This window comes from Lampris incognitus, chromosome 7 (genome assembly GCF_029633865.1).
Source record: "Lampris incognitus isolate fLamInc1 chromosome 7, fLamInc1.hap2, whole genome shotgun sequence".
Taxonomy (NCBI): domain Eukaryota; kingdom Metazoa; phylum Chordata; class Actinopteri; order Lampriformes; family Lampridae; genus Lampris; species Lampris incognitus.
This window is the reverse complement of record NC_079217.1, coordinates 67622094-67635660: the sequence shown is the minus strand read 5'-3', so window position 1 is coordinate 67635660 and position 13567 is coordinate 67622094. Positions and strand designations below refer to the sequence as shown.

Below are 13567 nucleotides of genomic sequence, written 5' to 3'. Positions count from 1 at the left end.
CTAATCCTAAATCCATAACCCCTTCAAAAATGGCCAAATTACTGTCACTTTTTATGGATCAGATAGGTGTCGCCCCTTGGCATTCCTTATTTCCACAAAATCAATCCTTCTCCTTCTTTTCCTCAGTTCATCAATCCTATAGTAGAATAGACTATTTCTTCATTGATAGTGACATAGGAGAGAAGCGTTCTAAAACTGAACATATGACTATAATTGAATCAGATCATGCTCCTGTGTTACTAGATATCACATTTCCTCTTAGCAATTTGGAAAATTCTCCTTGGAAATTAGACAAAACTTTATTGGCTGATAAGCCATTTGCGTATTGATATCTAAAGAAATTGATGACTTTATCGAATTCAATAAAAAAGATATTTCCCCATCGTTGCTTTGGGAAACATTGAAAGCTGCAATCAGGGGCGAGCTTATGTCATATTCAGCTAGATTCAGTAAGATGCAAAGGCTTAAACAGGACCAGCTCATTAAGTCTATAGATACAGTGGATGCTCTGTACTCTACCGCCCCTTCCCCTGAGCTCGACCTCCAAACCCAATATAACTTGTTATCAACTAGAAAGACAGAATGACTCTTACTAAAATCACGTGGATTCATCTATGAGCATGGTGAGAAGGCTGGTCGTCTCTTAGCACACCAGTTTAAGTGCCAAGCGGTTGCTCGACAGATCCTACAAATTAGGAAACCAAATGGGGAGTTAACTGTTAACCCAGGAGAAAATAATGAAACATTTGCCTCATGTTACTCAAATCTATATACGTTAGAAGCAACAAGTGACAGCAGTATTGATATGGAATTTTTTTTATTATCTCCAGGCTCCTTCTATCAATGCAGTTCATAGGACTGAGACTGAACTCCCACTACAACAGACAGAAATCATTAACGCAATAATGGCAATGCAAAGTGGTAAAACGCCTGGCCCAGATGGGTACCTAATAGAGTTCTTTAAAACATTTTCTAATAAATTGTCTATAATTATACTCGGTATGTTTAATGATTCTCTGTCTTTTGGGTTGCTGCCACAAACACTGACCGAAGCATCAATTACTCTCCTGCTTAAGCCAGGTAAAGATAACACAGAATGTAGTTCATATAGACCCATCTCGCTCCTAAACTATGATGTGAAGATCCTAGCCAAAGTTCTTGCCCTACGCTTAGAAACCACAATGCATAAAGTGATATCTGTTGACCAAACTGGCTTCATTTTGAGACGACATTCATTCACAAATATCCATTGGCTTTTGAATAGTATTCACTCTCCTGCATCCAGTGAGGTACCAGAGGTGGTCACCTCACTGAATGCAGAGAAAGCTTTTGACAGGGTCGAATGGGAATTTTTGTTCACTTGTTTAAATAAATTTGAGTATGGTCCTAATTTTATTTCATGGGTTAAGCTTTTGTATACTTCACCCAAAGCCTCAGTTGTTACAAATGGTAAACAATCACAATACTTCCAGCTGTCAAGAGTGACCCATTAGGGTTGCCCACTCAGTCCATTATTATTTGCTTTAGCTATAGAGCCCTTATCCATTACACTTAAATCGTTACCATCTATAAGTGGAATTATAGAGGAGGAATAGAGCATAGGTTGTCTTTATACGCTGATGATTTATTGTTATATGTTTCAGATCCAGTTCTAAGCACACCTCACATTATCCACACTTTTGAGAGCTTTGGTACATTCTCTGGGTACAAAGTAAACTTTGGCAAAAGTGAATGTTACCCTGTTAATGACTTGGCTCTTCAAATACAAGATAATGCCTTACCGTTCCAAATGTCTAGAAATGGCTTTAAATAGATGGGTGTTAATATCACGAGAGACATGCAAAGTCTTTATCAGGAAAACTTTTCTCCTTTATTTGAGAAAGTCAGACTAGACCTGAAAAAGTGGAAGTTACTTCTTTTCTGTCTCAATGAATTTACCAACCACTCTTCTGCCGACGAGATTATCGAGTTTAGATTATGACGAATTTATGACTTAATTGATTATGGCTAATGACTATTGCAAACTGTTCTCTTCTCTAACATGTCTTTTCTCTCTCTCTGAATTATGTCTTCTCCTTTCTCTTTTTCTGTGTTTGAATGGTGTCGTGTGAGTCTCTCTTGCATGCATGTGCAGTCAGTTCTCCTCCCAGGTCTCCGTGGTGATGGTGGCCGCCATTTGGATGCTGCCTGCCCTTTTTACTCCTCACCTAAGTTTTCATGATGATGCTGGTCGCGTGGCTTGGGTCCTGGACTGCTCCGTTGGCACGTGGACACTGCTTGGCATCCTGTGCATCATGTTCTTCATAAATTTTATGTCCATTATAATTCTGTTATCCTCTTTGAATGTTGTATTATGTAAATTGCGTGAACACAACATCCATTGCACGCTGTCTGTCTTGGGAGAGAGATCCCTCCTCTGTTGCTCTCCCTGAGGTTTCTTCCTATTTTTTCTCCCTGTTAAAGGGGTTTTTTAGGGAGTTTTTCCTTATCCGGTGAGAGGGTCTAAGGACAGGATGTTGTGTTGCTGTTAAGCCCACTGAGGCAAATTTGTAATTTGTGATATTGGGCTATACAAATAAAATTGATTTGATTTGATTCACTTGTCCTTGGCGGGAAAAGTAAATTGTATTAAAATGAATGTACTCCCCAAATTCCTTTATTTGGTTCTATGTATTCGACTTTATCTTCCTAAATCCTTTTTTAAATCCACCGATAAGGCTTTCATTTCATTCATATGGAGCAACAAGCTCCCTAGAATACGTATAGAATTACTACAAAGGCCTAATTACAGGGTGGCTTAGCTCTTCCAAATCTTTGCTATTACTATTGGGCTGCAAATGTTCAAAAAATTATGTATTGGCTTCACTCACCAGATACAGACCGGTCACTTCCAGCTCTCCTCTTTCTATTACATACTTTACTAACAACCCAGTCGTCATCAATACCCTCAAGATAAGGTTTCAATTTAGATGGAACTTTGGGTTCAAACATTGTCTTGGCATGAGTCCTATATGCAATAATCACCTTTTCCCCCCAGCTAAATTAGACTCTGCATTCTCTTTTTGGCAAAGACAAGGTATTTCTAAATTTAAAGAGATGTACATAAACGGTGTATTTGCAAGCTTTGATGACTTATCACACAAATTTGGGCTCACTCGGTCTAGCTTATTTCAAACTTATCTTCAGTCTCAGATTTAGATGGTATGCTAGAGATCCCTTTTAATTCTAAAGGACTAATTTCAAGGATACATGATTGTATAGCTTCTCTTAAAAACATAACTCTTGCTAAGATTAGGGCAGACCGGGCAGCTGAGCTAGGAGAGGACATGGATGAGGACGACTGGAACTGTGCTTTACAAAAAGTGAACGATAGTACTGCCTGTGCAAGACTAAGTGTAATACAGTTCAAAGTCCTACATCGTGCTAATTTTTGTGAAGCAAGACTAGCTAAGATTTACCCTAATTCAGACGCAAGTTGTGACAGGTGCCATAACACTCCTGCCAACTTAACCCATATGTTTTGGTCATGCCCGGCTCTGACAACTTACTGGTCTATGGTTTTTAAATCACTGTCGGAAGTACTTGATATTGATTTCCAACCCAATGCAGCAGCAGCTATATTTGGAATCACAGGTGGGGAACACTGTAATGAAGAAAAGCCATAAAACCATCATTGCTGTCACGACACTGCTTGCTCGCAGAAGAATTTTATTACATTGGAAATCAAAACACCCACCTTAAGTGTCTATGTTGTTGAGTGATCTGATGTATTTTATACAGTTGGAGAAGATTAAATACACTCTTAAGGGGGTCCAGTGACAAATTTTTCTCCACCTGGGGTCCGATTTTGACATATCTAAGCAAACTAAAAACTTTGCCTGATGACCTAAGATATTTAGTCACCGCAGACCACAGTAGGTCTATATAACATTTCACAAATAGAAGTGTTTGAACATATTCATCTGTTTTTCCTTCCCCATATCTTTATTTTTTTCTTCTTATATACCAGTTACCAGGGATTGCATATTCTAGGGATATACACTACCGTTCAAAAGTTTGGGATCACCCAAACAATTTTGTGTTTTCCATGAAAAGTCACACTTATTCACCACCATATGTTGTGAAATGAATAGAAAATAGAGTCAAGACATTGACAAGGTTAGAAATAATGATTTGTATTTGAAATAAGATTTTTTTTACATCAAACTTTGCTTTCGTCAAAGAATCCTCCATTTGCAGCAATTACAGCATTGCAGACCTTTGGCATTCTAGCTGTTAATTTGTTGAGGTAATCTGGAGAAATTGCACCCCACGCTTCCAGAAGCAGCTCCCACAAGTTGGATTGGTTGGATGGGCACTTCTTTGAGCAGATTGAGTTTCTGGAGCATCACATTTGTGGGGTCAATTAAACGCTCAAAATGGCCAGAAAAAGAGAACTTTCATCTGAAACTCGACAGTCTATTCTTGTTCTTAGAAATGAAGGCTATTCCATGCGAGAAATTGCTAAGAAATTGAAGATTTCCTACACCGGTGTGTACTACTCCCTTCAGAGGACAGCACAAACAGGCTCTAACCAGAGTAGAAAAAGAAGTGGGAGGCCGCGTTGCACAACTGAGCAAGAAGATAAGTACATTAGAGTCTCTAGTTTGAGAAACAGACGCCTCACAGGTCCCCAACTGGCATCTTCATTAAATAGTACCTGTTAGAGCCTGTTTGTGCTGTCCTCTGAAGGGAGTAGTACACACCGGTGTAGGAAATCTTCAATTTCTTAGCAATTTCTCGCATGGAATAGCCTTCATTTCTAAGAACAAGAATAGACTGTCGAGTTTCAGATGAAAGTTCTCTTTTTCTGGCCATTTTGAGCGTTTAATTGACCCCACAAATGTGATGCTCCAGAAACTCAATCTGCTCAAAGAAGTGCCCATCCAACCAATCCAACTTGTGGGAGCTGCTTCTGGAAGCGTGGGGTGCAATTTCTCCAGATTACCTCAACAAATTAACAGCTAGAATGCCAAAGGTCTGCAGTGCTGTAATTGCTGCAAATGGAGGATTCTTTAACGAAAGCAAAGTTTGATGTAAAAAAAATCTTATTTCAAATAAAAATCATTATTTCTAACCTTGTCAATGTCTTGACTCTATTTTCTATTCATTTCACAGCATATGGTGGTGAATAAGTGTGACTTTTCATGGAAAACACGAAATTGTTTGGGTGATCCCAAACTTTTGAACGGTAGTGTACATATTGTGGATGTTGTGTCGAAATTGTTTCTGCCTTGGACTGATGCAGGCATGTATGACTGCAATCGTGAATATGTATATACACAGTGACATTGAACATGGCTCAATGTGACTTCTTTCACATGTAAATGTATCTATTATTATTCTTATTATGTATATGTTATTATCTTATTTTCTTTTTCTGCTTCTCTAGGTGGGTGCACCCCATATTTTGGTGGGTGAGAAGGGTGGGTGGTTGGGGTGTTTGTGTCAAAGAAAAATGGAAATAGTCTAAGTACATGCCTATTGTATTTTGCATTTGTTAACGTCTCCAAATAAAAAGCTTATTCAAAAAAATATATTGTTATCTAGATGTGAATGAAAAATTGGACCATTAAAGGCTTGGTCAAAGGTCTCTCTCTGTCTCTGTCTCTGTCTCTGTCTCTGTTTGTCTGTCTGTCTGTCTGTCTCTCTCTCTCTCTTACTCTCTCTGCAGTCTGCTGAATAACTACATGATCTGGACTTTGGTTCAGAAGGGTGTGGCCAGTCTGGACCAGCGCTTTGAGAACGCCCAGGACAAACTAGTGGAGAGCCTGTATGGTACTAAGGTACTATGGCTACTAGTACTACTACTGCTATGCTGCTAATAATGATAATATAAAATAATAATAATAGTAATAATAATATAAAATAATAAGATAATTATAATCATCATTATTGTTATACTATTATTACTTCTATACTACTGCCATTATTAACACTATCACAACTAGTCTCCTTACTCCTGCTACTACTATAACTACTTTGCTAATAATAATAATAATAATAATAATAGTATTATTATCACTGTTGTACTATTATAACTCCTATACTGTTGCCATTACCAACACTATTACCATCTCCTAAGCTCTCTCAGTGTCTCCTCATCTCTTAGTCTTTCCCAGTGTTTCCTAGTCTCTCTTAGTCTCTCCCCATGTTTCCTCGTCTCTCTTAGTCTCTCCCAGTGTCTCTTAGTCTCTCACAGTGTTTCCTCGTCTCTCTTAGTCTCTCCCAGTGTCTCCTCGTCTCTCTTAGTCTCTCCCAGTGTCTCTTAGTCTCTCACAGTGTTTCCTCGTCTCTCTTAGTCTCTCCCAGTGTCTCCTCGTCTCTCTTAGTCTCTCCCAGTGTCTCCTCATCTCTTAGTCTCTCCCAGTGTCTGCTCATCTCTTAGTCTTTCCCAGTGTTTCCTCATCTCTCCCCGTGTTTCCTCATCTCTCTTAGTCTCTCCCCATGTTTCCTCGTCTCTCCTAGTCTCTCCCAATGTCTCCTTCTCTCTTACTCTTTCCCGGTGTTTCCTCGTCTCTTAGTCTCTTCCAGTGTTTCCTTGTCTCTCTTAATCTCTCCCAATGTCTCCTTGTCTCTTAGTCTCTCCCAGTGTCTCCTCCTCTCTTAGTCTCTCCCAATGTTTCATCATCTTTCTTAGTCTCTCCCAGTGTTTCCTCATCTCTCTTAGTCTCTCCTGGTATTTCCTCATCTCTCTTAGTCTCTCCCAGTGTCTCTTAGTCTCTCCCGGTGTTTCCTCATCTCTCTTAATCTCTCCCAGTGTTTCCTCATCTCTATTACTCTCTCCAGATGTCTCCTCGTCTCTCTTAGTCTCTCCCATTGTTTCCTGGTCTCTTTTAGTCTTTCCCAGTGTTTCCTCGTCTCTCTTAGTCTCTCCCAATGTCTCCTCATCTCTCTTAGTTGCTCCCAGTGTAGCTTAGTCTCTCCCAGTGTTTCCTCGTCTCTCTTAGTCTCCCCCAATGTCTCCTCATCTCTCTTAGTTGCTCCCAGTGTAGCTTAGTCTCTCCCAGTGTTTCCTCTTCTCTCTTAGTCTCTCCCGGTGTTTCCTCGTCTCTTAGTCTCTCCCATTGTTTCCTCATCTCTATTACTCTCTCCAGATGTCTCCTCATCTCTCTTAGTCTCTCCCAGTGTTTCCTGGTCTCTTTTAGTCTTTCCCAGTGTTTCCTCGTCTCTCTTAGTCTCTCCCAATGTCTCCTCATCTCTCTTAGTTGCTCCCAGTGTAGCTTAGTCTCTCCCAGTGTTTCCTCTTCTCTCTTAGTCTCTCCCGGTGTTTCCTCATCTTTTAGTCTCTCCCATTGTTTCCTTGTCTCTCTTAATCTCTTCCAGTGTTTCTTCACCTCTCTTAGTCTCTCTCAGTGTTTCCTCGTCTCTCTTAATCTCTCCCAATATCTCCTCATCTCTTAGTCTCTCCCAGTGTTTCCTCGTCTCTCTTTGTCTCTCCCAGTGTCTCCTTATCTCTCCCAGTTTCTCCCAATGTCTCCCAGTTCATTGTTTCTGGGTTGTTGATGGTCCTGATTGGTTGAATCTGGTTCTGGTTCCAGTCCTGTACCCCCCGCTGGCAGACCTGTATCGGGAACACGGACGACACGCTGGGATTTGCTTTGGGAGCGCTCTTCGTCAAAGCCACCTTCGACAAACACAGCAAGGAGATAGTCAGTACTACTAGTACTATTACTACTACTACTACTACTACTACTGGTACTATTACTGGTTTATCGGTTTGGTTTAGTTTAGTTACGTCTTTCTTTAGTCTGGATTGATCTTGTTGGGTTTATTTTGGGAAGCGAGCACAGCAAGGACATAGGATCACTAAACTAACTACTGTGATGAGTAGTGTCCCTTATTTTAGTTCAGCTAGTAATAATAATAATAATGAGGATGATACTGTGGGAGTGCAGGAATTAGGAGACGGAGAGGTGACCAAGCCCTGTATGCGAAGGCTGTCGAGATCACATGGAAACACCATGACAAGTTCCATGATATCATCGTTAAGCTTGGGGTATTCCACACAGTCTGCACACTGCTGGCAATAACAGGAAAGCGTTTCCAAGATGCTGGACTCAAAGACCTCTGCATTGAGTCTGGCATGATTGCAGAAGGCTCAATTGCTGGTGTTATGGATGGCCGCAAGTACAACAGGGCAGTGCGACTACACAAGCTCCTGTATGAGGCTCTCATGCGACTGACCTTGAATGGTTTCCTGTCCTGGTTGGAAGAAACTCACAGGAATGACATGGTTCACCTGAATGAGACACTGAAGACCATTGACAGCCTTGGGAAAGAAGTCTCACAACATGCTTTGAAGGAGGTCCTCGAGAACAGCTCTTGTACACGCATCATGGATCTATTTGAAGTCTACCGTGAGTTCCTTAGAGGTGGAAACGGCAGCCTCTCGAACTTCTGGATGTCCTATTTGGACATGGTTGAAATCTTGTTGGGGCTCATCCGAGCATCCAGAGAGGGAGACTGGATGCTACACTTGGCTAGCATTCGAGCAATGATCCCATGGTGCTTTGCTTATGACAGGATGAATTATGCACGCTACCTCCCCTACTACTACGCCCAGATGTCTGAGCTGCCCATCACACACCCAGATGTGTACACAGAATTCATGGAAGGAGGCTTCTCAGTCCAACTGGGCTCCACCAATCCCTTTGGCCGAATCCCTGTTGACCAAGCTATAGAAGAAACGGTGAACAAAGACACCCAAACAGCTGGAGGGACAAAGGGATTCAGCTTGAAGCCAGGAGCTGTGACCAAATATTAGCTCACAGCTGAGTATAGAAGCATGTACCTCAGACAGCTGAGAGACCTGACAGGTCAAGGCAGGTGCAAATGGTCTCATCCAGATCTACAGAGTCCAAGGATCAAGAGAGATGAAGCAGATGTCCAGTCTCTCATGGACCTTATGGAGAATAACTGGCTCAATCCTATGTCCCCCGATGAGATTGATTTGGTTAGCCTCTCCACTGGCAACATGGCTCCACCTGATGTGACCATAGATCTCTTGAGAGCTCTTGAGAAAGGAGAAGAGGCCTACCAAGCATTCCAGCAAACAAGGTTAGATGCAGACCCACCACCTGTGAAATTCCACAACAAGATGACCAAGCAAAGTCTGAAAACATTCTCCAATGTCAGCACAAAACAAGCTCATGGAAAGAAAGCACAGGATGTGGTTCTGAAGGCAGATAGAAACCTTTTCAGTCACATGATCCTGGTGGCTGAAAGCAGGAAGGTGAATCTGAAGGATGTCCTTGCCTACCCATTGGGCCCACTACCATGGGCACTGGCAAATGCTGATGGGTCCTTACGAAAAACAAACAAGGCTGCACTTGCCAGAGAGCTTGAAAAGAATGTATCTCCTGCAGAAGACATCCCAATCCCATCTACTTCCATCATTGATGGGATGAGCCTGGTCCAAAAAATGAATGGCAACAACAAAAACTTTGCACAGGTGGCAGAGTCAGCCTTGACCCAGGTCCTCCATGAGGGAGCACAGAGTGGGAGGATTGATGTTGTTTTTGATGTCTATCACCAGACTTCGATCAAAGATGCTGAACGACTGAACCGGGGTGGAGACATCACTCTCCAGTACAAGAATCTTGCAGGGGGACACCACGTCCAGCAGTGGAGAAAATTTCTGTGCAGTTCCTCCAACAAGACCAGTCTCATCAAGTTTCTGGTGGAAGAGTGGAAACTCCCACGATACAGAGCTATGCTGCATGGCAAGGTGTTGTACATGACCTGTGAGGAAACCTGCTACAAGTTGACAGAAGATGGGTGTGAGGAAGCAGCAGAACTGCACTCCACACATGAAGAAGCTGACACCCGTCTGCTCCTGCATGCATTGCATGCAGCAAATGCGGGCTCAAAGTCAGTTATCATCACAGCTGAGGACACCGATGTCATGGTGCTTTGTCTTGGCTTCCAGAAGGACATCACCTGTCCCATCTACCAGAAGTGTGGGACTCAGAACCGCACACGGTTTGTCGACATCACCAAACTGGCAAGTTCACTTGGAGACAGCATCTGTGACAGCCTAATTGGCTTACATGCCTTCACAGGCTGCGACACTGTCAGTGCATTCGCTGGTCGAGGGAAGCTGAATGCCCTGAAGATAGTGAGAAAGCACACTTCCTGCCAAGAGACTTTTAGTCAACTGGGACAGACATGGAATGTGAGTGATGAGCTGTTCCAGAAAATTGAGCAGTTCACCTGTCGGATGTATGTTGCTAATAGCAGCACTGCTGAGGTGAACAAACTGCGTTACCAGCTCTTCTGCACCAAAAGGGGAGAGGTTGAGTCCAGCCAGCTGCCACCATGTAGAGACTGTCTCTTTATGCATGTTCAACGAGCCAACTATCAGGCAGCAATATGGAAGTGCTGTCTGCAGGCTAACCCTGTGGTGCCAAGCCCTACTGAGTATGGATGGACAGACGATGAAGGCAAGCTGGCCATTTACTGGATGTGCTCCCCACCTGCACCAGATGTGGTCTTGGAAATGCTAACATGCAAGTGTGTGCATTCATGCAAAATGCCAAGCTGCATGTGCCTGTCAAATGGACTTCCATGCACAGACATGTGCAGGTTACAGACCTGCAGTAACCAAAAACAGCAGGATGGTCCAGAACTGGACTTTGAACTTGGGGAGTCAGATGATGAGAGAAACGAGCAGTTTGATGAATGACAGTGTGATGATTCTGATGGTATTACTGTGGTAGTAGTCTATTGATGCACAGGATGTTGATTCTGGACTTGGTTACCCAGAGCTTGATAACAATAATGTAACCATATTCACATATACCCATTACCCTACCCATTACCATTACATATACCCACTAATGATATGGGATTACATGTATCATTGACTAAGTATATGTAAATGTCAATGTTGTTTAAAATATTAAAATAGTTCATTACCTCACTATGGTATTCCTTTTTATCATGTATTTTGATTGTGTATTTAAACAAATGTATAGAGACCAGTTTGTGACCTAACTGGCTTTGGTCTAGTTCTCATTTAAGGCTCACAATCACCTCACACAATGAAATAGTATGGGTATATTATACATTTTCTGAATCTTTACAGTCCTGTGAGTATTCCAGTTTTTGTGTTTTGTGTCCCTGATATTCCTAGATGCCACAGGGCTAAAAGAAAGTATATAGTTTAGGCGAACATTGCAGAAAGATGTGTGTTATTGACAGGTTGAAGAGCTCAAGTGACCTCTATATTTGTGAGAAATATCCACAACAGGGCTTGAATGAAAGCTAAGAAGGTCCCCTTTAAAATGATACCAAAGACAATATTATAGAACATTGAAAAATGTCCTGACCATGAGGCTAAACCAGGATATGCACCAGCGTCTAAAATGCAATTTAGTTTAGCGGGTGGTTAACTTCATGAGCTGATAACTGTGATACAGCTGCCACTCAGGAATGGTTATCATACCAAAATATCATCTACAGACATGGATCCTTTCAAAAATTATAAGTAAGTTTTGCCACCTTGAGTGTACCGAAATATCGTCTGGCCCATGGACTAGATGCGGAAAAGTGGCAACTGTTAAATTTTGTAGTGGGGCAAGCTAAGTTTGCGATTTTTAGGAGCAGGAAAAGTCTGATTAATAATGGTTCAGAGGAAGATTTACTTCCGTTGTTCATTGCAAGGGTGAAGGCGAGAGTCCAAGTGGACTCCAGCTTCTTTACCTTAATGAACAACTCGGATGAATTTATTCCACTAAAGCCATCTGTTCAGTCAATGAGAGGCAACTGGTATTTCATTCTGTCTTTGCATAATATTTCTTTTGACCCTTTGGGAGTCTGTGACTTGGACCACTGTTCTAAAAAAAAAAAAAAGGACTTTTTTAGACGGCATAATGTGAAAGAGTTGCTCATGTTGATGTTGTGAAATGGATGTGTCTTTGTTGAGTTTTTTGTTTTATGTAAAATAAAGAGTTTTCAAAAAATTCAGTTCAAACTGTGTCTGTCTCCTGTCTCTCTCTGTCTCTCCGTCTCTGTCTCCTGTTTCTCTGTGTCTGTCTTTCTGTCTCTCTCCGTCACTCTGTCCTCCAGGCTGAAGAGATGATAAATGAAATTCGCTCAGCATTTAAAGAGTCTTTGGACAAACTCACCTGGATGGATGAACAGACAAAGCAGGCTGCAAAAGAGAAGGTCAGACACACAGGCAAGCTGACACACACACAGGTTGATATGATAAAGGCTGAGATGATGACGTTTCTCTCTCCCTCTCTTTCTCCCTCTTTCCCTCTCTCACTCTCTTGCTCTCTCTCGCTCTCCCGTTCTCTCTCCCTCTCGCTCTCCCACTCTTTCTCTCCCTCTCTCACTCTCCCCCTCTCTTTGTCCGTCTCTCTCTCCCCCTCTCTCTCTGTCTCGCTCTAGGCAGATGCAATCTATGACATGATTGGTTTCCCAGACTTTATCTTGGACCCCAAAGAGCTTGATGACGTTTATGACGGGGTGACGGACAGCTGTCAATCACTAACACATGAATGACAAAGGAGCAAGAGGAGTCTGATTATAGCAATATAGCACCAATAATATTACTAATAATAAGGATATTATGTTGTTATTATTGTTATTGTTATTAAAACAATATGGCACCAATAATATTACTAATAATAAGGATATTATTGTTGTTATTATCGTTATTGTTATTAAAACAATAGAGCACCAATAATATTCCTAATAATAAGGATGATATTATTATTATTATTATTATTATTATTATTATTATCATATTATTGTTATTGTTATTAAAACAATATAGCACCAATAATATTACTAATAACAAGGATATTATTGTTGTTATTATCGTTATTGTTATTAAAACAATAGAGCACCAATAATATTCCTAATAATGATGATATTATTATTATTATTATCATATTATTGTTATTGTTATTAAAACAATATAGCACAAATAATATTACTAATAATAAGGATGATATTCTTGTTATTAAAACAATATAGCACAAATAATATTACTAATAATAAGGATGATATTATTGTTATTATTGTTATTGTTATTAAAACAAAGCACCAATAATATTACTAATAATAAGGATGCTATTATTATTATTATCATCGTTGTTATTGTTATTAAAACAATATAGCACAAATAATATTACTAATAATAAGGATGATATTATTGTTATTAAAACAATATAGCACAAATAATATTACTAATAATAAGGATGATATTATTGTTATTATTGTTATTGTTATTAAAACAAAGCACCAATAATATTACTAATAATAAGGATGCTATTATTATTATTATTATTATCATCATCATCATTATTATTAAAACAATATAGCACCAATAATATTCCTAATAATATGAATTTTATTATTATTATCATTGTTATTGTTATTAAAACAATATAGCCAATAATAATCCTAATAATATGGATGATATTATTATTATTATTATCGTCATAAAAACTATAGTACAATAATATTCCTAATAATAAGGGTGATATTATCATTGTTATTATTTTTATTGTTA

General features: G+C 40.3%; 1 protein-coding gene across 2 annotated transcripts in view; it reads left to right on the top strand.

Moving 5' to 3' along the window:
• ece2b (endothelin converting enzyme 2b) overlaps positions 1–13567 on the top strand; it is a 164989-nt gene that overhangs the window by 130905 nt on the left and 20517 nt on the right. For both annotated transcript variants that reach the window (XM_056283015.1, XM_056283014.1), the window contains 4 exons: positions 5714–5825; positions 7581–7691; positions 12112–12210; positions 12439–12516. In XM_056283015.1, the coding sequence (XP_056138990.1) occupies positions 5714–5825; positions 7581–7691; positions 12112–12210; positions 12439–12516 (400 nt within the window). The remainder of the gene's footprint in view (positions 1–5713; positions 5826–7580; positions 7692–12111; positions 12211–12438; positions 12517–13567) is intronic.